The sequence below is a fragment of the Lithobates pipiens genome, unplaced genomic scaffold (assembly GCF_037356315.1).
Source record: "Lithobates pipiens isolate NorthernLeopardFrog02 unplaced genomic scaffold, aLitPip1_a1.2 Scaffold_8, whole genome shotgun sequence".
NCBI classification, from domain to species: Eukaryota; Metazoa; Chordata; class Amphibia; order Anura; family Ranidae; genus Lithobates; species Lithobates pipiens.
This window is the reverse complement of record NW_027507903.1, coordinates 104,995,391-105,019,273: the sequence shown is the minus strand read 5'-3', so window position 1 is coordinate 105,019,273 and position 23,883 is coordinate 104,995,391. Positions and strand designations below refer to the sequence as shown.

At 41.3% G+C, this 23,883-nt stretch overlaps 1 protein-coding gene across 3 annotated transcripts in view; it reads left to right on the top strand.

Moving 5' to 3' along the window:
* Window positions 1–23,883, top strand: part of CUNH15orf39 (chromosome unknown C15orf39 homolog) — a 51,429-nt gene that overhangs the window by 4,006 nt on the left and 23,540 nt on the right. For 2 of the 3 annotated variants that reach the window (XM_077472604.1, XM_077472606.1), the window contains exon 2: window positions 8,816–12,767. In XM_077472604.1, coding sequence (XP_077328730.1) covers window positions 8,870–12,767 — 3,898 coding nt within the window. In that variant the 5' untranslated portion in view covers window positions 8,816–8,869. Of the gene's footprint in view, window positions 1–7,166; window positions 7,900–8,815; window positions 12,768–23,883 lie in introns of those variants that run through there. The other variant, XM_077472605.1, reaches the window with a different exon arrangement.

Below are 23,883 nucleotides of genomic sequence, written 5' to 3'. Positions count from 1 at the left end.
AGCCGGCCATAGACCATTTGAATCTCGACTGGTTCAGTGGGGGACCACCTGAGATACGAACCATGTATGGGCAGGCTGAATATACCCAAGTTGATAGGTCAGTCAACCAGGGTACAACTAGCCTGTCAGATGTTACATGCAATTATTGCTAGCAGTAATCACTGTGTGTTGTCCAGGCAGGAACAGCTCCCCGTGGCTGGAGAACATAATGCCTGGGAGGGATTCAAGCGAGGGAATCGAGGAATCACTTTATGGCTGGCTTTATTTGAATTGGGAAATCAGGTGTAGGAAAGTACAGTTATGGCCTACCAGGGAATAGACTTTCAACTTTCTCATTGTTTTTGACTTGCAGTATAAAACTAAACTAAATTTAAAGTGTTACTAAACCCAGGACCCTGCATTCACTATATCTGGTCTTCCACAAGAATGCAATATTTTTAGTAAATCTAAACTGGTAAAAAAACTTTTTTCTTAAGCAGTATATAGCAGTCTTGTGACATCTGTCAGTGTCTGGTTAAAGCGTGTAGGAGGAGTTTTCATTCTACTTTGACTGTCCTATGAAGCTGCAGAACCCCTGATCCTCTTTCTGGACAGTGTTGATTGGCCCTGTGCTAATCACTGTAAACACAGAAACCTCTGTTCTGTCAGGAGAGGAGAGACAGATCCTCTTTTCCTACTAAGTAGGGACAGCAATATGTCTCCTACCCCAGTCAGTCACATCCCCATACCCGTTAGTAACGCACACACACACGAGGGAACACAGTTAACCCCTTGATCGCCCACTTGTGTTAACCCCTTGCCTACCAGTGACATTTACTCAGTAATCAGTGCATTTTTATAGCACTGATCACTGTATAGTTCTCAATGGTCCCAAAAATGTGTCAAGTGTCCGCTCTGTCTACCGCAATGTCGCAATACAGCTAAAAATCACCGCCATTACTTGTAAAAAAAATTATAAAAATGCCATAGATTTTTCCCACGGTTTGTAGAAATATATATATATATATATATATATATATATATATATATATATATTTATATTATACTGTTTTTTTTTTTTTTTTTTCAAAGTTGTCGTTCTTTTTTTGTTTAGAGCGCAAAAATAAACCGCAGAGGTGATCAAATACCACCAAAAGAAAGCTCTATTTGTGAGAAAAAAAAGGATGTCAATTTTGTTTGGGTACAGCATCGCACGACCGCACAAAAGTGACGCAGTGCCATATCGCAAAAAATGGCCTGGTCAGGAAGGGGGCATATCCTTCCGGGGCTGAAGTGGTTAAATATAAAGGCTCATGCAAACAGGATGACAGGGCATTTGCTTTCCCCCTCTGAACTTCAGAATTTGTGGCAAGAGAAAAGCTGTGTTGCACATGCATTTAAGTGTGTCAATCATTTGAGCATTAATGGATTCCATTGGCCAGAATATTATTTTATTCTGACCATTAGAGGGCAGTAACGTTTAAATGTGCTTATTGTTTAGACGCGTCAGTTTTTTATGTGCAAAATCTCATCCCCTGAATACACTTGTGTTTGTTTTTTTGTTGTTTTTTTCAACCTGCGAACACTGATAGTTTCCAGCATAATAAAGTGATTGTAAAGACTTTTTTTTCATAAAAAACAAACAAATCTGTTATACTATTAAAAATACTTTTAAAACAAAAGTTTTGCACAGAGCAGCCCCAGTTCTCCTCCTCTGAGGTCCCTTTGCTGGTGCTCCTGGGCTCCAAAATCCCAACCCCACAGCAGCCGCTTGATATGGGGGCACTTGTGCGAGCTCTCTCCCAAGCCCCGCTCTTTGTTTCCATAAGACACACAGAGCGAGGCTCTGCCCTGCCCTCACTCCCTCCTCACTGGCTCTGACAGCAGTGGGAGTCTATAACTTCTGCTGCTGTATCTGAGCCAATGAGGAGCGAGAGAGCTGAGAGAGCCTCGGCTCACATGCACATTGCTGAATCAACATCGGGCTCAGGTATGTGTTTAGGGGGGCTGACTTACTGCATAGAATGTAGCAGGGTAGAAAAACATCTTCCTTTACAACCAAACTACCAAATTGGGGTTAGACTTCCATAGGTGTTTTGAGACGTTTTCATAAGGGAGACTTCTTGAGCATTAGAAAGCTCTTTTGGTGTGGGACTGAAACAATTGCACATTGTGATTTGCGTTACTTTGACAAAGGTCAGTGTGACTTCCTAAACAAATGAAGTGGCGTGGGCATCATAACAGTTGCCAGTGTCATGCTATCTACTTGGATTTGCTTTTCTGCTCATACTTTTGGCGACATCATGTTTAAATCATGAATAAAAATCCATTCACATTTCTAAGTATGGCTTGAATAGGAAATGTGTTGTCACAGCTACTTGGGGGTAGGGGGGGGGGATCTGACAACTGTTCCAAGTTTTCTGTAATTATTACTGGTTTACCAGCGTATGGTATACATAAAACCCCCACTATCATCCCCCCCCCCCCAAAAATTCTGCATTGTTCAGGCTGGTTCATTGAACTCGCAGGTCCTTGTGATGTCTTTTCTGTGGAGATCCTGGCCATTGCTATGTACCTAAAATCAGGGTTGCCAACCTCCAGCAAATTTACTGACAGTTTGTAAAAATCTTAGATTTTCTTTTTTTTACAACTGCCAGTAAATATCAGGGGCTGATCATTTCATGCTGTCTTTGACTTTTTAAGTGTAAGTCAAGCAAATTACTTTGTTATAGGTATTATCAGTGTTTCCATATCATGTCTATACTGTTGAAATATTCACCGCGTTAGCTTTCATTAGGAGTTTTGTAATTTCTCAGGTTGTCAGTAAAAAATGTTCCATGTTTTGTCCGTAAAAAATGCTGCTGGAGGTTGGCAACCCTGCCTGAAATCCTACTATAGGACTGTGCTGAGGTATCTTCTCGTGGGATTTTGAACAGTCAGCATGCCTAGAATCTCTCGCCAGAAATTGTGATGTCACCCCTTGCTTAACCACTTCAATACCGGGCACTTTCACCCCCTTCCTGTCCAGGACAATATCCAGCTTTTAGTGCTGTCATGAAACACTGTACCCAAATTTTTATCACCGTCTTCCCACAAATAGAGCTTTCTTTTGGTGGTATTTAATCACTGTTGGGTTTTTATTTTTTGCTAAAAAAACAACAAAAAAACTCAAAATTTTGAAAAGAGAGTTTTTTTTTGCCTTATTTTCTGTTTAATGTTGTAAAAAGGTAATCTTTCTCCTTCACTGATATGTGCTGATGAGGCGGCATGTATGGGCACTGATGTGGAGGCATGTATATGCCGCACTGATGGGTGTCACTAATAGACGGCACTAATATTCTGCACTGATAGGCAGCAATGATGGGCACTGATTGGTGGCACTGATGGGCACTGATTGCCTGTACAGTCTCCCCTGTCAGTGTGAGGTGAGGAGAGCCGATAAACGGCACTTCCGTGTGATCGGCTGTGATTGGACACAGTCGATCACATGGATAAAGAGCAATGGCTCTTTACAGAGATCAGGGTCCTGCCACGGAGAGCAGTGACACACTGGGGATGTCATATGACGTTGCCCCAGAATGAGAGGGGATTCCGCCCACTGTATAGTAAAAGGAGGTCATTTAAAGAAGGCTTTAGGGAAGAGGGAAGCTAAGTATGCTTAAAGAGGAGGGCCGGTTTAAAAAAAAAAAAAAAAAAATTAAAAGTCAGCAGCTGCAAACACTGTAGCTGCTGACTCTTAATTAGCACACTTACGTGTCCAGGGCGCCCGCAATGTCGGCCGCCCGAGGCTGACCCGTCCCTCGGCTCTCTGGTCCCGGCGCCGCCATTTTGGCTAAGGGAAACAGGCAGTGGAGCCTTGCGGCTTCACTACCCGTTTCCTACTGCGCATGCGCGAGTCACGCAGCGCTTTGTGAATGGGGCGCGCTGTGTTCTGGGACACACAGTTCCCAGAACACAGCACGACCCATTACCCAGAAGACGCCACACGGAGGAGAGAAGACAGAAGATCTCCGCGGAGGAGGAAGAGGCAGATTAGGACGATGTGCCTAGCAACAGGCATTTTTATTTTTATGATTTTTTATTTTTATTTTTTTCTTATTTTTAATGTATTTGTTTTTTTTCAGGGTGGCCCTCCACTTTAACTGCTTCCGGACCAGCCGCTACAGTTATGCTGAGGCAGGTTGGCTCCCCTGCACGAGCCGTCGTAGCTATATGTCGGCTTGCAGGGGTGCCGATGCTGATGGTCACAATGACCAGCAGCCATTAGCGATCGTGAGCAGGAGACAGAGAACAGGGACGAGTGTATGTAAACACACACTTCCCTATTCTGTTCTGACAGGAGAGACAGATTGTGTGTTCCTATTAGATAGGAACCACAATCCGTCACTTCCTCTAGTCAGTCCCCTCCCACTTCAGTTAGAATCACCTCCCAGGGAACACAGTTAACCCCTTGGTCGCCCCCTAGTGTTAACCCCTTCACTGCCAGTGACGTTTTTACAGTAATTATTAATTTTTGTAGCATTGTTTGTTTTTTTTTTTTAATGGGGATATTTATTATAGCAAAAAGTACAAAATATCGTGGTGTTTGTTTTTTTGGGGTTTTTTGTTATTTTTTTTGGTTTATAGGGCAAAAAATTAAAACCACAGAGGCGATCAAATACCACCAAAAGAAAGCTCTCTGTGGGGGGAAAAAGGACGTTAATTTTGTTTGAGTGCATAGCCGCACGACCGTGCAATTATCAGTTAAAGCGACGCAGTGCCGAATCGCCAAAATTGCTCTGGTCAGGAAGGGGGTAAAATCTTCTGGGTCTGAAGTGGTTAATGACCCCTTTTTTTTTTTTTTTTTTTTTTTTTTTTTTTTTTTTTCTTCACTGCCCCTTTTTTAAGGCCTCTTACACACAGGTCCTATTGCAAACTCCTCCTAGAAGTCTTTCCTCCTTGTAGCAAGTTTTGGCAGAAAAAAAGCCTGGTGCTTGTAAAAGCATCTATAGCTTTTACAAGCTTTTAGGCACTTTTACAGGCTGCAAGTGCTTGGGGGTTAATTAATTTAATTGGCCAGAATATTAATTTATTATGTTTAGAAAAAACAAACGCGGGCAGTGCTCACATCTGGGAAAACTCCTCATAGATAAAAGATGGAATCCTTCACTGGATGCTCTGGCTCAAATGGCCTCCGTCCATTGCATACATCACTCAACAACAAATGTATCTGGCAACTCCAAAATCCATTTGAAGATCTTTATTGCTCTAGTCACTCTTGAACCGGAACCCAGAGCAAGTGCATTGGGCTATATTAGAAAAGAGGTCGGGCCAACAGGTACATTGATAGCGAGAGGCCTGTACTAGGCAAGAAAATTAATTGGAAATAGGGGGAAAACACTGCGCTATAGTCAGATGTACACAAAAAAGCAGCCAAAACAGCCAAAACAGCAGCCAACACCAAAAACAAACAAAGTTCAACAAGCAAAAGGTAAAAATAGTGTAGCGCTTCTATGGTGATAAGTGTAATTAACATATATTAAAAGGGTAATCATATAACAGAAATCATATGAATAATATAAATGGGTGAAGTAAAGTCCAATTGAAATGGGCACAAGTTTCCACAATGCAGCTGGCACGAGGATGGCCAAACCGCCTCAAAGTAAGAAGAAGATCCCACTAAACGAATGTGTCCATGTAAATCAGCTTGTCTGTAAACATCAAGGAAAGTAGATAAATACTTCTTACCAACTCTGTTGGACTCACACAGTCGTATGACAGTTGAGTCTGTAAAGCTTGAGGTCTCAATCTGGGACCAAGGAGTGGATCGAGGAAGGTCCGTCGAACTGGTGGGGAAACTCCGAACGGCTATATGCCCGATGATGTATTTCACAGGTGGAACATCAGGATAGTTTATAATCCAGCTCAGACGCGGCCCATTACACACCGATACTCCAATCACCCCAAGATGGAGGGGAAGATGTTTGGGGGTTTAGACCAAAAAGGAAAAAAGGAAAAAGAAAAAAGGGCTCCACATGGTGCGGGTCAGACGGTATAAAATGGTAATTTATTAAAAGTCAAAAAATTAATAATGACTTAGTGATCACAAAAAATGGAATAAAATAGGACTAAAAGCAATGTAGGGTGCCAACAGCTAGCCCGACGCGTTTCGACACATATGTCTTCGACAGGGGCATGCCCCTGTCGAAGACATATGTGTCGAAACGCGTCGGGCTAGCTGTTGGCACCCTACATTGCTTTTAGTCCTATTTTATTCCATTTTTTGTGATCACTAAGTCATTATTAATTTTTTGACTTTTAATAAATTACCATTTTATACCGTCTGACCCGCACCATGTGGAGCCCTTTTTTCTTTTTCCTTTTTTCCTTTTTGGTCTAAACCCCCAAACATCTTCCCCTCCATCTTGGGGTGATTGGAGTATCGGTGTGTAATGGGCCGCGTCTGAGCTGGATTATAAACTATCCTGATGTTCCACCTGTGAAATACATCATCGGGCATATAGCCGTTCGGAGTTTCCCCACCAGTTCGACGGACCTTCCTCGATCCACTCCTTGGTCCCAGATTGAGACCTCAAGCTTTACAGACTCAACTGTCATACGACTGTGTGAGTCCAACAGAGTTGGTAAGAAGTATTTATCTACTTTCCTTGATGTTTACAGACAAGCTGATTTACATGGACACATTCGTTTAGTGGGATCTTCTTCTTACTTTGAGGCGGTTTGGCCATCCTCGTGCCAGCTGCATTGTGGAAACTTGTGCCCATTTCAATTGGACTTTACTTCACCCATTTATATTATTCATATGATTTCTGTTATATGATTACCCTTTTAATATATGTTGATTACACTTATCACCATAGAAGCACTACACTATTTTTACCTTTTAAGAAAATTAATTGCAATCACGGAACCCCCCGGGACCGGAAGAATGGGTCAGAACTATGAATAAGTTAGTATGGATAGAAAAAGCAACGCTAACTAGACATGGTAACTACAGCAAGTTTGTTACGCTGTGGAAACCCTGGCTGCAAAGAATGAATGTCCCCTGGTGAGTGATAGATTTGGAGTAGGATATAAAGATTTAAATTGAGTAGCCTCTGAGAAAAAAAAAAGAATATTTAAGTGCTGGAAAATAAAAAATTGTGGATATATGGTATATTGGCATTTTATATGGTGGGGGGGAAGGGAGGGATTGGATAGTAGAATATGTAAAGTTGTATACAATGTATTTGTTGTTAACGGTAAATATGGATCTCCTTGTATGACACTTTTGTTATAACGTTACTTTGAAAACAAATTACTAAAAGATCTTTATTGCTAAATGATAGTCATTATTAAAAAGGGCTAACGCGTTTTGGCATATAGCCTTTATCACAGCCTCAGACTGCGTTATTTCTTTTTAATACTGACTATTATGTAGCAATAAAGATAATCTAATAAACAGACAGGCTACCATGCAGGGTTTTTTAAAGGTGGGAAAAAAATGGCAGGCACCCCTATGAGCACCTGCAAAAAAAAAAAAACATCCAGTATGCATGAGGCCTAAATCTTTCACAGCATTTTGTGGTTTACAGTTTTATTTTTTCAATATTTGGTACGTCTTTAATTTTGCAAGAGTTATGTTGATCACTTTTTTAAAAATATTTTTTATAGTTGTGTATACATTGTTCTATATGGCAGGTTTTGCAGTTATTTTCGTGAAAGTTGTTGCTGATATTTAGTTAAACTCTCCCAAAAACCTTTTCTTTATTTCATAGAGCCTGCAAAAAAAAAAAAACCTTCTTTCTTTTATAACATTAAAGTGACTCTCTTTTTTGCTTAGATGGTCTGGAGCGAATTTGTATTATAGAATATAGTGAATGTGCAGGAGTCTGTCAGACAGTTTATACAGACTAACATTAACATCAGAGGTTTATAAAGGTATTGTTAACATGTTCATAAGTGAGACATCAGTTGTTAGGTTTATTATATGCATATAAATAAAGATTTCTCTTTAAAAAAATAAAAATAAATAAAAGACTTCCCCTGCATTTTTGATTGTGGACTGTAATACCATGCTTGGGTTAAGCTGGAACCCTCTCTATAGGCATGGATTTAAATATAAATAAAGTATATGAATACATCATCGGTTACGTTTATTTTTATGTCAGCTACTCGCTGTTTTTCTTCTGAGCTCCCTTGACTAGATTAGAATTTTGTTTTGATTTGTAAATTGTCGTGGGATTCAACATTGACTCCTGAGGGGATTTTCCCAATGTAGATATGTGAATATATGGCACTTCTTAACGTTGTGCCAGCGTACATGCATATCATTATCCTGCTGAGACTTTCTTCCCCTTTAAAAAATGTATGCATTTTCAACAGCAAGATTAAAAATATGTGGGTTTCTTCCGGGTACTCTGTTTTCCTCCTCCACTTCAGAGACATGCTGGCACCTGTATAGATTGGCCCTAGTATGTAAGAATGTGAGTTAGGCTGGTCATACATTATGCAATTCTCCTGTACAGTTTTGAGGTCAAACCTAATCACTTTTAATTTGTCTGCAATCAAGCAGGCACTTGCACTACATAGTTCAAGGTAAATCTAAAGGAAATTGAATAAGAAAATTGTATAATATTTGGCCAGCTTTATTGACCTTAGATTGTCAGCTCCTTGAGGGCAGGGGCTGATATGATTGTACAATATATAAAGATGTAAAGCTATGCATAAATTGATGGCACAATACAAGTGCCTATAATAAATAAATATTATTATACCTATTTATTTAATTATACCGTAATTTTAATGCTGATAACATTTTCTTTTTACTTTAAATTTTTTTTTCTTTTTTTAACAGATTAAGGATATAGCCCACATGAGCAGTTAGACAGACCGGACCAACTGAAAACTGATGGCAGGGAAGAGGCATTCAGGAATCATGGACCACACTATGTACAACAAGATGTCACGGGTGGAGGCAGCACCGCAGCATTCTATACCTTGCACAGGAAAGGCGATTGCTAAAGATCTGCAGGTTTGCAAAAACTTCTTGACGTACCCTCTGTCCAACACTGAAGGCCAGCATTCCTTTAATCCCTGGAGTTCAACTACAGCATATCTGCAATATGCAGGCAATGCCTTGCATCAGAATTTGCAGTCTGGTGGAGTTTCAAAGTGTCAAAGACCAGAAACTGAGAGGATAAATAATCCATTGCAATTGTCAGATAATTCAAGTAGCCATTTTCCAGCTCACCGACACCCTGTCAATAATTACCATATGTCTCCATCTCGTGCATATCCTACAATTGCTGTACCCCGTCCAGTATACAGAAATTCTAGCATTTTTATTGACAAAGCCTATCAGACACAAGAATTCCAGTCAATGGGTGTTAATGTGGGATCACAGACCCTGTGCCCACCTAATATGGAATGGAGCTGCTCTACCCATTTTCCATATTCGTCTTCACCTCTATATGTGTCTGGTATGAAAAGTTTTCATCCAGCGCATAATGGATACCTTGAGGCAACTACTAGTCCATCGTCTCTCCCTCGGAGTGTGCAGGAGCTGGGTTCTGTTCACAGACACAGAACAGAAATAAATTCTTCAGTGGGAAGTTCTCCATCCTGTTACCAAGATGATGTCTTTACAGATCGCTTACGTCCCTTTGCACAACACAACATTCCGCTGCTCTGTACAGAAGGCAATGTCTCTGTAGGAAAAACAAGAAATTCAGCTTTTACTACCCCCACACATGAGCACTACAAATGTATTAACTATCAAGGTAACCCAGACACCAGAATGGGACATATGTATTCAAAGGCTTATTATGATAGTGCCATGGACAGTTACCACCAAAGAACTGCTCTCTATTCCTGCAATGTGGATAAGTCTGTATCGCCCCTTAGTGTAAAAGGGTCCACCACTTATGCAAAAGCACAAAAACTGCATTCGGGTCATGCAAACCCAGAGCATAGAGCAATAGCTCAATTTGATGACAATACACAAATTAGTCAGGCTCAGGCTGCCTTACAGTTGCAGATTAACGGTATGTCCAGAAGCAGAGAGCCACAAATTTGCCAGAGCCAAATAGATAAAGCTTCATTGTATGGATCTGGTCAAATGAACAGGAGAAATTTTTGTGTGAACTCTGCAAATATGGATAAAGAGCATGTACTCGGTTCAGCCCGTGTGAACAGTGATTTGCATGAAAGAGCCTTATATGAAAAGTCTATCACAGAAAAGAATTCACATGTTTCCTTTCTTCAGCAAAATAGAACTTCTAAGATATTACCGGCGGACCCCACAAAATGCATGGTTGCTAGCGAGCCTGTTAAAGAAAATTCATTGATCTCAAAGGTGCCTTCGTCTCCAGGTTCTTTACATACGCTTAGTCACAGGAGAATGTCAAATGCTACATTTGATAAGCAGACTGTTCCTAGTCACAATCACGCAGCCAATATGGCACATGAAAATTCTACAGTGTTGAAGTTGTCTGTCTCTTCTGGATCAATCTACCAACATCAAATGAGCAATGACAATCGGACGTCTAGTCATGAGAACAAGGCAATAAAAAGTCCAGGCTGTGCGCTTCCTGAAGATTCTAAAGTGGATGCAGATGGTCCAAAATCCCCCCCAATGCCAGTGATTAATGATGTGTTTAGCCTTGCTCCATACCGTGCTTATTTAGAGGGGACAGCACCCCACCCATTTCCATCCATCCAGGAAAGTGATGTAAAGAACAATACATCTACCTCTTTTTTTCCACAGCGGTCATCCCCTTCAGAAAAAGCTGGGGAAATTGAAAAAGAAATTATTCCAGATATAGTTAATACTGGGTGCCATAATATAGAAGGCACACAACAGCAAGCTGATACACGAACTAGAGAATCTCGGGATGCCAAAATCCGAAGGAATACTATGGATGCAGAGGTTCTGGATCTCAGCTTAAAAAAACCTCAAACTTTTTCCTCTACACAGGACCAAGGGAATACATCCCACAGTAGCCATAAGTCCTCCCCTAAATTAGTTAATGAAAAAAACGTATCTCAGGTCTCTGGGGATTTGTCCACTAAGAGCCAGGAGAGCTGCTTGTCTCAGCTTACAAGGATAATGGTCCATTCTAAAAAAGAACTACATGTGCCTCACACTACTGTAATCACACCTAGTACCAATATGGAAAACTCTCCATCCCAGGCCTCTGAGAAAACATCTCGCTTGGCTCAATGTACTGCTGCCAAAACTTTTATCTGCCAAAGCCAAGACAGCCGACCATCTCAGGCACCTGAGACCAGTACTCAGGAGTATCAAAGGAGTCCAGGAGCATCAGAGGTATCACGGAGTCTGGCCCATGAAAATCTTGCAAAGCACAGCTTACATGCAGATAAAAACCTCTCTCTACTTAATTATGCCAATTATGCATATCCGACCAAGAACCAGTCCATATACTTAAATGAGAAATGCAATTCTCGATTAACCCAAAACGTATCACAGCAGCTTGAGGGAAGCTGCACATCTCCGTCTTTGAAGAACTTTACCCCTCAAGCTAGAAGCAATTGCCACCCTCAGACTGCAGAAAGCAAGCCTGATCAACCTCTTGAGAGCTACCAGTCTAATGCCACTAAGTGCCTATCCCTTCAGGCAGCTGAGAAACTGCCACACAAACGTCAAGAAACTGACACTTCTCAGACCCCAGAGACTCTTCATCTTCAACAGAACTGTTCTTCTCAAGCTAATGAGACTATTCCACGCCACCGTTATTATAACTGCATATCTGAGCCTGTTCACAGTTCACCACAGTCTGCAAATATCTCACTATTTGTAAATACAATCCAAACTCCCACCACTTTTCTTCCACAAACCTTTATTTATTCTTCTCCAGCTGCTGTTTTCTGCCCTAAAAATCTTAACCTGCCTTCACAACAGCATCAAAGCCAGTCCACTGACAAAAGAGCCAGAAAGTCTGTTGAGTCATGCCAGTCAGAGACTTCACTTTCAGGATCTGAAAATGATGGCACTGGCTTCAGCAGTTCAAAAGCATTCATGATCCGTAAATACAAAATAATGAAATTTTCCAATTCTGGACTTGAAGTCCAGGAAGCCAACAGTAAGTCTGCTTCCAATGCATTGCCTAGAATGTTCTTACTACCTTCTGATGGAACACAGTCGTTACCTCCTAGCGCTCCAGAATCATCTCCAATCCTTGGGGAAGCTAATGTGTCTTTGGCAGGTGCCGATGATCTTGCACAGACTGGATCTGGGCAACAGTTTTCAGAACTTCATCGGTCGGTGAGAGCAGCTGTCACCAGTTCAGTAGCAAGATCTCCATCTAGCTTGCTTGAGGACTGGCTTGAGAAAACCAAGGCTGTAGAGAGAAGCAAGACTCCAGCAAAGACCAAATCTGGTTCTAGACCAAATGACCCATCTCCAGAGTCACCTGGCCGTGACATATGGCAAGAGTTTGATGGTGTTCGGTTACGTCTTTTTAAACTGCTGTCTCAGTTAGAGACTTTTATGTTTACTCGAAGTTGCCCTTTCCCACATGTAATACGGGCTGGTGCAATTTTTATTCCTATTTACTTGGTAAAGGAAGTTTTGTTTCCAGAACTGGGCACATCTATAGATCCAGTTTTGCAGAAGCACAAGGTAGAACTTCGTCCCACTACTCTATCTGAAGAAAAGCTGCTCAGAGAGACTGAACTAAAAGACTGTCCATCTCGCATGCTAAAATTGTTAGCCCTTAAACAGTTGCCTGATGTTTATCCAGACCTTTTACACCTGTTTTGTGAACATACTATTCAGAATCATCTCGGTGAGTGTACTGTTTTAGGTTTATGTGCTGACATGGTTAAACCTGATTTATCACTCATGTTTAAAAGGATGCTTTGGTATCTTTTAAAAAAAAAAAAAAAAACACACATACTATTCGATATTGTATAATGGTACAGATATTAAGCATTAGAAATAAAGCCCAAGCTGTGGCTATTTTTTTAATGGGTAAATATATTAATATAATAATATTTAATTGACTAATTTTCTGACTCTGATGGCCAGAACATTGTTGCTTATGAACAGGGTGGATTTGATTTAAATCATAATTTTTAAAGAGCAACTGTCATCTCTCTGTCTCGCAGCAGCTCCTCTTCTGACCCGCTGTTGACTCAGACCGTTCCATTCACTTTAATGGGGCGAATGGTGATGCGGCAGTAGCACAACAAGGTGAGGGAGTTGGCAGCAGGTGAGTGCATGCCGGCTAACAGGCACTGCCATGTCTGAAATGACAGGTGATCTTTAAGTGTAAGCACTTATTCTTGCTGGTAGTTACTCTTTAATATTTGCAAAAAGAAACAAAGGTTTCCTATTTACAATAATAAGCTGTCAGGGTAGTAAAAAGGCTATATCAGAACCAATTAAATCACACAATTTGTAGTGTACATAGATTTGCAAAACAATGGGATAAATGAATATTCCTGAACTTTGTTTTATCTCATGGTTACTGTAAAATTGTGTTCTTGCATCAATGCAGTTCATGTTATTTCAGCTTGCAGAGTTTGAATTCATTGAATGAGTTTACTAAAAACTTAAATATTGCAGAATATACCTTTTTGATTTCAAATATAAAAAAAATCAAATTTTTAAACAAAAATCAGATGTGTGTGTGTGTGTGTATATGTGTGTGTGTGTGTATATATATATATATATATATATATATATATATATATATATATATATATATATATTATATAATTATATAATTATATTTTTTATAAATCATTGACTTATATCCACCCTGATAATGAATGCCTTGTGTTAAAGCGGTTGTAAACCCACTGAATTTATTACTATTTTCTTCTCACCTGCAAAAGAAAAGGCATAATGTGCTAGTATAGCATACTAGCTCATTATGAAATACCTTAGAACGAGGCTCCGACATCTGGCCCGATCCACGCCGAGGGAGCTGACATGCTCCCTCTGCGTTTCTTCCGGGTATTGCGGCTCCGATGCTGTAGGTGGGAGATTTCTTCCCGGCAGGGTCCGGCGTCTGCCGGGCTTCAAGCCAAGAATCCCCTGTGCGCATGCGCCACTGCAGTCAGTGGCGCATTGCGAGGGGAATATCTCCTAAACCATACAGGTTTAGGAATTTTTTTTTACCTACAGGTAAGCCTTATTATAGGCTTTCCTGTAGGTAAAAGTCAAAAAATTACTTTACAACCACTTTAAAATCGCTGAGAGTCATTGGAAACCTTTAAACTTTTATGCTTGTTCCTGCCGACACCATTGCCATGATATGTTGTAAGTAAGGAGAGGAGATCTTAATTTTTGTAGTTCTTCCTCAAATGTGTTGATTTTTTTTTTTTTTCGCTTTAGAAATGGCTCTTAAGTTTTTTGAAAGAAAAGTTCACTGAACTGATTCCTAAAAGGAATGCAACGGTGAAGCTTAATGTACAAATATTTTACCAAAGGTAAAATGAAAGTATATCCAAAGCATGTTTTTTGTTGTTTTAGTAGGGAACAGGTCAAACCTTGTCATGGTGATTTTTTTTTTTTTTTTTTTTCCCCTTTTCTTTTTTTGTCATATACACATCTCAAAGAAATCTTTTCTTAGGCAGTTGTCCCACAACAGGTGTCTCCCTAGGGGGCTTCCCCTCTCCATATGATAGTGACAACTCAAATTTATGGATTTTCTATTTCAGTCCCAGTGACAGTACCAAGATAAATGGAGTGAACCTCCCTAGTGGCAACGCAAACCGCAATAAAATCTAGTCGGGGTCGATATCTCTTGCCTACTCTAAAACATATGGCTTTAGATATCCTTAAGATTCATGTTGCGAGTCCTTTGGCACATGGTTATGTTGGTTAGGCTATTTACTTGTATATTCCAGTTAATTTTTCCACTTGATAATGCTTTGTAGAAAGTATGTGAGGGATAACTTGCTTTTTAGGGTAAATCTGGAGTTTGTAAATGTCCAGGCAATTTTTAATGTTAAAGGTGTTTAAAGTTTTTTCCCTGTGATCTACATTTTCTTCCCGTCATTGGGACATGAATCGAGGAGAAATCTATCCAACATGCACACAAACAGTAATAGAAAGATTTGGGTCACGTTTGTTTCTGTGTCCCCACAAATGAGATTTCATAAACTGGGACACAGAAATACAATCACTTTAAAGATCAAAATGAGTTTAAAGTCTTGTTTAACAAAAATAAATAACAAACATGTTCTTACCTCCTCTGTGCAGTTGGTTTTGCGGAGAAGCATGGATTCTCCTCTTCTCGGCCCCCTCTTTGCTGCTCCTGGCCCATCCCTCCTATCGAGTGGCCCCTCAGCCAGCAGCTTTCTATGGGGGCACCCGTTCAGACACGGAGCCCCGTCCTGGCCCCTCCCCCTTTCTACCCTGATTGGCTGAATGACTTTGACAGCTGTGGGAGCCAATGGTGCCGCTGCTGTGTCTCAGACAATCTGGAGGAGTGTCCCGGATGGCTTAGACATTCATGGACATCGCTGGAGAAATACGAGACTCGGGTAAGTAATTAGGGGGAGCTGCTACGCACAAAATGTTTTTTATCTTAATGCATAGAATGCATTAAGATAAAACCCTTCTGCATTTACAACTTATTTAAGCATGCTATCCAAAACTTAAAGCTAGGCAACTTAAAAAAAAGTAAAAAAAAAAAGTACGGTATTTATCGGCGTATAACACACCTCAAGTTTTGGAGGGAATTTTAAGGAAAACAACTTGCATTTAAATGCCCATCAATGCAGCCTTATCAGTGTCATTTGCAGCCTTGCATTGCAGCCTTATCAGTGTCATTTGCAGCCTTGCATTGCAGCCTTATCAGTGTCATTTGCAGCCTTGTCAGTCATTTGCAGTCTTGCATTGCAGCCTTGTCAGTCATTTGCCACCTTTGTAATGTCGTTGCAGGCTTGCCGTTTAAAAATGGCGCCACCGAGATACAGAGCGGATGTCCTGTGTATCTCGGCGGCTTTCAGTAGCTCTCGGCCGTTCTCGTGGCTTTCGCCCATTTTCGCCGCTGAGAACGTCCGAAAGCAGCCAACCAGCTCACAATCGGCGGGGGATCGGCGTATAACACGCACCCACGATTTCCCCCTGATTTTAAGGGGGAAAAAAGTGTGTGTTATACGCCAATAAATACGGTATATATCTCTTTGCAACACATGCACATTTTCATACGTTTTATATTTCTTTCAAAGAATCTGACACGTGTTGATACTGCGCGTAAACTTTTCATGAGGCGACTGTATGCAAACTTGGTGTCATTTTTACCTTTTATGAATTCCCTCTTGTCAATACTGGGGGTAATTGGGGTACACATTTTCTTTAGGCCTCGTTCACAAGGGGCGATTACATACTTGCTACATGTGAGGAAACACAGGTGTTTGCATGCATCCCTGTGCCAGCATTCCATGTACACATCCGTTGTGTCCCAATATGACATGGGTGTGAGTGCCAGTTTGTATAAATGGCTGCTAATGTGGAATACATATGGAGATCATAATTTTGACTCTCTATTGTTCTGGGACCATGACGGCTAGTTAACTAAGATTTTAAAAAGATAGTTGGATGGCAGCCAACATATTACCCTTGGTAAATCACATTTTTTAAAGTGATCCTGTCTGCAATATAAAATTATAAATAATGCTGTTACCTGAGAGTGTAAATACCTCTCCTGCTGCCAGATGCCATTCTGCTACTGAGGAATGTTCACCTAAATACTGCTGGAAAACTGATACTTGGGTAGTGTGGATTTCATGGGTTCCCCCGCAGCATTCACTTGTTGACCTCCGTGTCACCACAGTGCCCTATAGGTCATCAAGTAAAACCACGGAATACTGCCAGAGACCCAGAAGATCTGCACTCCCATACCAGAAGTGTCAACTTCCCTGGAGCCTGGGAATTATTCCTCAGCAACTGAGGAGATAGGTGAGGTAGATGGTAATACTTTTTTTTTTTTTTTTTTTTTTTTTTTTTTTTAGGTAACCGCTTTTATTTAAAATTTGTGCCAGAGTAGCTTCAAAAATATTTCCATTAGTAAAAACAATCACTGAAAAGAACAGGATGGAGCATTTGATGCATTGTGTGATCCAGTCCTTGCAACCTGGTCTTCTGTCTACGATAAAAAGTCTTTACTTTCTCATGGCAAATCATAACCATGTAATTTAGTGTACCAAATCCATTTCCAGCTAAAATTGCCCATGCTGTGCCCTTACTAATGAAGCATTTTTATTTTTACTTCTGGACCAGACAAATTTCAATCCATATATGGCTGTCCCCGTTTAGACAGGGAAAACTTTTGTTTAAAACTTTTTGGAACAGCCAATTGTGTGTATTCTGACAGCAGAGGGTTCAACCCGCTGGCTGATTGATCTATGGTCACCTTAACATTTCTCTGATAACAAAGAATGGAAAAATTCCAATTGTGAATTCAGAAAGGCATATAAGCTATTCCAATTATATGATTTACCCATCACATACATTATAAAATCAAACAAGATTTTGCCATCATCTCCCAGTGTCTAGAAAATGTTTGATGCGTGTCCTTTTGCAAATTGTCCCCATAGTCTTTGAAGGGTAACTACACCAAAATAAAAAATGATTTTCACTCACCGGCCACTTTATTGGGTATACCTTTTTGCCTTCATAACTGCCTTAATTCTCCATGGCATAGATTTAACAATGTGTTGGAAACATTTCTCTGAGATTTTTGTCCATATTGATATGATGGAATCACGTAGTTGCTGCAGATATGTCAGCTGCACATTCATGATGCAAATTTCCCATTCCACCACATCCCAAAGGTGCTTTGTTGGATTAAGATCTGATTACTGTGGAGGACATTGGAGTACAGTGAAACCAGTTTGAGACGATTTGAGATTTGTGACATGGTGCGTTATCCTGCTGGAAGAAGCTATCAGAAGATGGGTACACTGTAGTCGTAAAGGGATGGACATGGTTAGCAACAATACTCGGGTAGACTGTGGCATTTAAATAATGCTCATTTGGTACTAAGGTGCCTAAAGTGGGAAAATGTCCCATACACCATTACACCACCAACAGCCTGAACCATTGATATAAGACAGGATGGATCCATACTTTCATGTTGTTTTTGCACCAAATGCTGATCCTCCCATCTGAATGTCGCAGCTAAAATTGACTCCTCAGATGAGCAAAGTTTTCCAATCTTTTATTGTCCAAATTTGGTGAGCTTGTGCGAATTGTAGCCTCAGTTTCCTGTTAGCTGATAGGAGGGGCACCTAGTGGGGTCTTCTGCTGCTGTAGCTCATTTGCTTTAAGGTTTGATGTGTTGTGCGTTCAGAGATGGTATTCTGCATACCTTGGTTGTAAGTGGTTATTTGAGTTGCTATTGCTTTTCTGTCATCTTTAACCAGCTGGCCATTCTCCTCTGACGTCAACAAGACCTTGTCGTCCACACAACTGCCGCTCACTGAATATTTTCTTTTTTTTCGTTCATTCTCTGTAAATCCAAGAGATGGCTGTGCGTGGAAATCCCAGAAGAATAGTAGTATTTGAAATACTCAGACCAGCCCGTCTGGCACCAACAACCATGTCATGTTCAAAGTCACTTAAATCTCTTTTCTTCCCCATTATGATGCTTGGTTTCGACTTCAGCAAGTTGTCTTCACCACCTTCTAGATGCCTAAATGCATTGAGTTGCTGCCATGTGATTAGCTGATTAGAAATTTGCGTTACCGAGTAACTGAACAGGGGTACCTAATAACGTGGCCAATGAGTGTATAGGATACAGTCTGTCAGTAGAATTAACAAAGCAGCCATTGTTGTGTTACCCCCTGTTATTGCCCCGTAACAGTTTCATTACCTGGTGATCCAGCTAGTACACAGTGGTCACATATTTGTTTTATGTAAAATCTTTATCACAAAAGGAAAAAAACTATTGCCACAACTGCTTATACAGTGTTAGCTAGAGCTGGGATTTGTTTTTAATCATCCAACACCACCCTCTACACTAATTTAACAGTGCCTATTGTTCAAGGGTGGCTACATTGGTCTCTCATAGATGAGGTGGAGCAGTGAATGTAGCCACCCTGAGACAGGCAGTTTTACTGGCAAATCACCAAGTGAAAATAAAAGTAATGTCACCACATTCAGTGTTTTTGTAGTAAAAAAAAAAAAAAATTTTACATTTTTGTTTTGGGATTTGGGTATGCTTTAAATCTGCTGTATTCGATGCTAAAGCTCTGTTTTTTCCACCTTCATGTGTTCATAGCAAGCAGAGTGGGTTGCAGAGCAGTACTTGAAAAGCTGTGTGCTGGTCATTTCTTCCCCACTCCGGTTCCCTGTCTCAAATTCTGCATGCTAGTTCCAGGGCAATGACACTTTAAATTTAATTCCACTGTCTTTGAACTAACAAGCTTCCTGGTTGCTTTATAGCTACTGCGGATCCCTCTCTACAGCTTTCCTGATCAGTCGGCTGTCCAATGCACAAGGATGCTCTTCAAGGGAGTACCTATTTGGTACCTCCTTGGCCAAATACATCAAGGAAATCACTGTGGGTAAAGGTAGCCCCCTACCTCAAAAAAATAAGCTTGCACTATTTCAGGTAGGCCTTTGGCTCCTGAGACCAGGAAAGTTCCTTTCACACCTCTCGTCCCTTGAGCTCCAAGCTTAAAATATAACTAAATGCAATTTAAAAAAAAAATTGGATAGAGTTGGGAAGTATTAGGATACCTATTGGCTTTTATTACTGTCTGTGCCCTCTTTAAGGAGATCCGCGCTTTTAGGTTGTCCCCAGAAAAGCAAGAGAAACCTGGGAAAAATTGGGAAACCTTCCAATGGTGACACTAGTTTTTGTGACACGGGGGTCCCTAAGGCATTCCCTTAATTTGCAGAGATTTCCTATGACTTCCTGTTTGGCTATGGGACAGGAAGTAATGGTAAATCCCCCCCAATGGGACACTCTTGAGGGGTTATAACCCACCCTTTCACTAGCCAAAAAAAAGTATTGCCCAAACTGCTGCTTGAAACTGGCCTTGGAAGTCCACATCTGATGGAAATATGTTCCAGGTTTAAAGCCTTCCCAATGAAGGGGATCCACCACTTGTCGGGAGGTGGGCGACATCTATCTGTCTTGTTGGCCACCTGATCTCAGACGTTTTAGTCTCGAGTGTAATTTCCAGGGGCTACTTACTAGAGTTTAAAACTCTGCCCCTGCCCCTATGCATGCTCTTGATTTTAGCTATTTTCCTCACAAATACTGGCAGATCTGAATGAAGAATAATTTCATGTTTTTTACTCAGATCTGTTCACTGTTTCCAAGGCAAAACTCAGCCAATTCTAGATATAAAGCTTTCCACTTGCTCCTGTGTGCCCAAAAGTTCTATGAGGAATTGACCATTGCCTCCCTTCTACTTTGGGAACTTCTGACCTCAGTGGACATCAGAAATGCTTACTTATGTCTCAGTTTTCCTCCTAATTCCTATCTCCAGTTTGCTATTGCCATCCCCTTTGGTATGTCCATGGCACCCTGGGTCCTTCACCAGGATACCTGCTCCAATCCTATCTCTACTCCATTCTTGGGGGATTCACATTGTTGGATACATGAATGATCTGTTAAGGGGCAAGTCCTTCCAAGCCCCATCAACCAATGTTCAGTGGACAGTGTAGACTCTGAGATGGTTTAAGGTCTTGGACCTGATGGTAGCCTTTTTTGAGGCAGTCTTATACACCATGTTTTACTCCAGACCTATACAAATGAACACTCTGGTGGAAGACAAACGGAAATGGTCTTTAAACCATGCCAATGCGTGTGGCTTGCAAGGCCAGAAAATCTTTCTCCCGAAGACATGGAAAGATTTTGTCGGCCTATCGGGCTGGGTAGGAGTCCCAGATGCCCTCTCAGTACAGGGGACTTGAACATCAGAGAGCTAGACTTCCCGTCAACATCTTGGAATTCAGTGCTGTTTAGTTGTCCCTTCAATAATGGACATCCTGGGCTGCCAGGTTATCTCCCCAGAATCCAACCAGACAATGCCACAGCACTGATATACAGTAACATCAAGGAGGCTCTAGAAGTTACACCACTCAATGAGATGCAGACTTGAATCCCACTTGGGTGGAGGTGCACATTCTAGCCAGTCTGCTGTCCACATCCCAGGTGGAAAATTGGCAGATTTTCTCAGCCATCATCTAAATACAAGATAAAGATATCATCCCCGAAGAACCATTGCTTGGTGGATTAGACAAGTTCACGTTCAAATCTATTGTTTAAAAAGAATGGGGTTCCTCCCTGCCCTATAAACTTTACCAGATCCAGTGATTTGGCTTTTCAGCATCGGGCATCTGTTTCTCAGATTAGCAAGACTGCCCCTTGGTCTACTGTTTACACATTTGTTTGGGCCTGAACATCTACTTGTTAAAAGTCATTTCTAATGCCAGTTTTGGGCAAAAGATACTAAGCTAATATTGGTTCAGTTGAGCCCCTTCTTGACCTGTTGCATTGACCTGCTTGCGTTTTTGTGCTGTGTTGCCCAAGACAGCAAGACTAAGCTTAAAGTAGAATTTTATAGACAAAACTTTTTCATTTATAACCCTTGTCACTTCTTTTTTTTTTTTTTTTTTTTGGCCATCTGTGTCCTAATGGGGAAATTTACTTTCACTTCTTTTCCCATAGCCAAAACAGGAAATGAGAGAAAATCCTAGCAAATTAGGGGAATCCCTTGGGGCCCTCTAGGTCACCAGAACTAGTGTCCCCATTGGAAGATTTTCCCCTCTATTACTTTTTTGGGAACCACACAACATTTGGGATTTTCTTTTTTGCTTTCAATGATTATGGTAAATGGTACAAATAGAGTAGATCTCCCTAATGGGGCACAGACAGCAATAAAAACCTTATAGGCATTCTAATCCATCTCCACTCTGTCCAAAACAAAGTTTTGCCTTTTAGTTATACTTTTACATTAAGGCTTCTGTGACAGGAGGGCTCGTGAAACCCAGAACCCCTTGAAATGTTGGGGAAACCCTTGTTTTAGCTTCCCATGCACCTTCTATGTCTAAGTTACCCTGTGTCCATTAGGGGCACAGGGTGACTGAGAAAATATGGCTTGGATTATTTAATTAAATCTTATTTTATTGAGATATAAAAGCAAGGTAGAAAAAAAAAAGTACAGAATAATCCAACATATTAGTTTTGCATTGATACATAAACAGTAATGGGATAATGGTAATGTGGGCTTCGAGCGTTTCTGGAGGAAGCGCTGAGCCTTCTGATAGAGAGTTAAACACCTTAGCCATAAAGGGGGTCAGTAGAGGAGCAAATGTTTTGTAGAATTTAGGGGTAAAACCGTCAGGTCCTGGGCTTTTACCGGAAGGGGTGGCCGCTATCGCTCCTACTACCTCGTCCGCTGTGATTAATTGCTCTAGCTCTTCTACAGTATCGCCATCTAGTATAGGGAGCTTAGTTTCCTCGATATAGGACTGTCCGTCGGGCGCAGGAGTGTGGGATGGGCTAGAGGTGCCGCCGGTCTGTAGGTTGTACAGTGTTTGGTAGAAATCTCGGAATGTTTGTGATATCTTGGAGGGCTCGTGGAGCATTTCTCCAGAAGGGGCCCGAATATGAGGTATAAATGTGGAAGATGTGTTTGGGTGGAGGGTGCGGGCCAACGGTCTACCACATTTATCTTGGAATCGGTACCGATGTAAAGCAAGTCTGTCCGCATAAGTACGAGCTGAGGCCTCGTACAGGTCCTTGAGTTGGGATCGGGCCAATGAGACCTCTCTGTCACCAGCGTAGGGGCTCGTTTATGCTGGGTCTCAAGGTCCCGAAGCTTTTGTGTTGCTGAGGTTATTTCAGCTGAACGAGTCTTTTTCAAGCGGGTCCCCGCCTGAATGAAGATTCCTCGCAGAACAGCTTTAAGCGCCTCTCATTGGAAGGGTAGCGAGGTGGTGTCTGTGGCATGAACTAGCAAGAAATTAGACATCGTTTCTGAGACCTTGTGGGAACACTCAGGGTTCACGAGAAGGGAATCATTCAGCCTCCATGTCCATTCACTCACCGGTGTTGAAGGAATAGATAGTGTCAGATATATAGGCGAGTGGTCAGACCAGACCATTGAGTCTATGTCACATTCAGGTGACCAATCTAAGCAGCTATGGTCAAGAAGGAAGTAGTTGATACGACTATAGGAGTGATGGACCTGTGAGAAATGGGTATAATTGCGATTTGTTGGAAACAGAACCCATCAGATGTCGATTAGACTGAGGTCGTATATAGCCTGTTTAAAAGCCCTCAACTTAGTAAAGGAGATGGATGAGCGAGAGGTTGACGAGTCCAAGAGTGGGTCTAGGGGGCATTAAAATCCCCGCCTATGATTAGTTTACCTTCCGCAAATTCTGACAAGATCTTCATGTATCGCAGAGCAGTCGAGATTTGGTTAGTGTTTGGTAGGTAGAGGTTGGCTATAGTGAATTTGGTGCCCCATAGGGAGAACTTTACGAACACATACCTTCCATGAGGGTCCGATAGCTGGTCTATCAGGTCAATCGGGAGCGTTTTGTGGAAGGCAATAGAAACGCCTTTAGTTTTCTGAGAGGGATTTGTACTGTGGAACCATCTGTTAAAGTACCTGTTGGAGCAGGAAGGGGTGGAGATTGTGTGGAAATGTGTTTCCTGTAACAGTAATACGTTGACCTGCTGTTTATGCATTTGGTAAAAGATTTGTCCTCTCTTGGATGCGATATTGAGGCCATTTACATTGTACGAGCAACACTTCAGGCGAGGACAAGATAGTACTGTGTGGGCCATAGTGGAATGAGGATAAGCAAATCAGGTGATAGACAGGGGGGGGGAGAAGGGAAGGGGGAACTTATAAGGTAGCAGAAAGTGTACTAGTATAAAACTAAAGAAGGAGGGCACCTTGGTAAGGAGCCTGGCA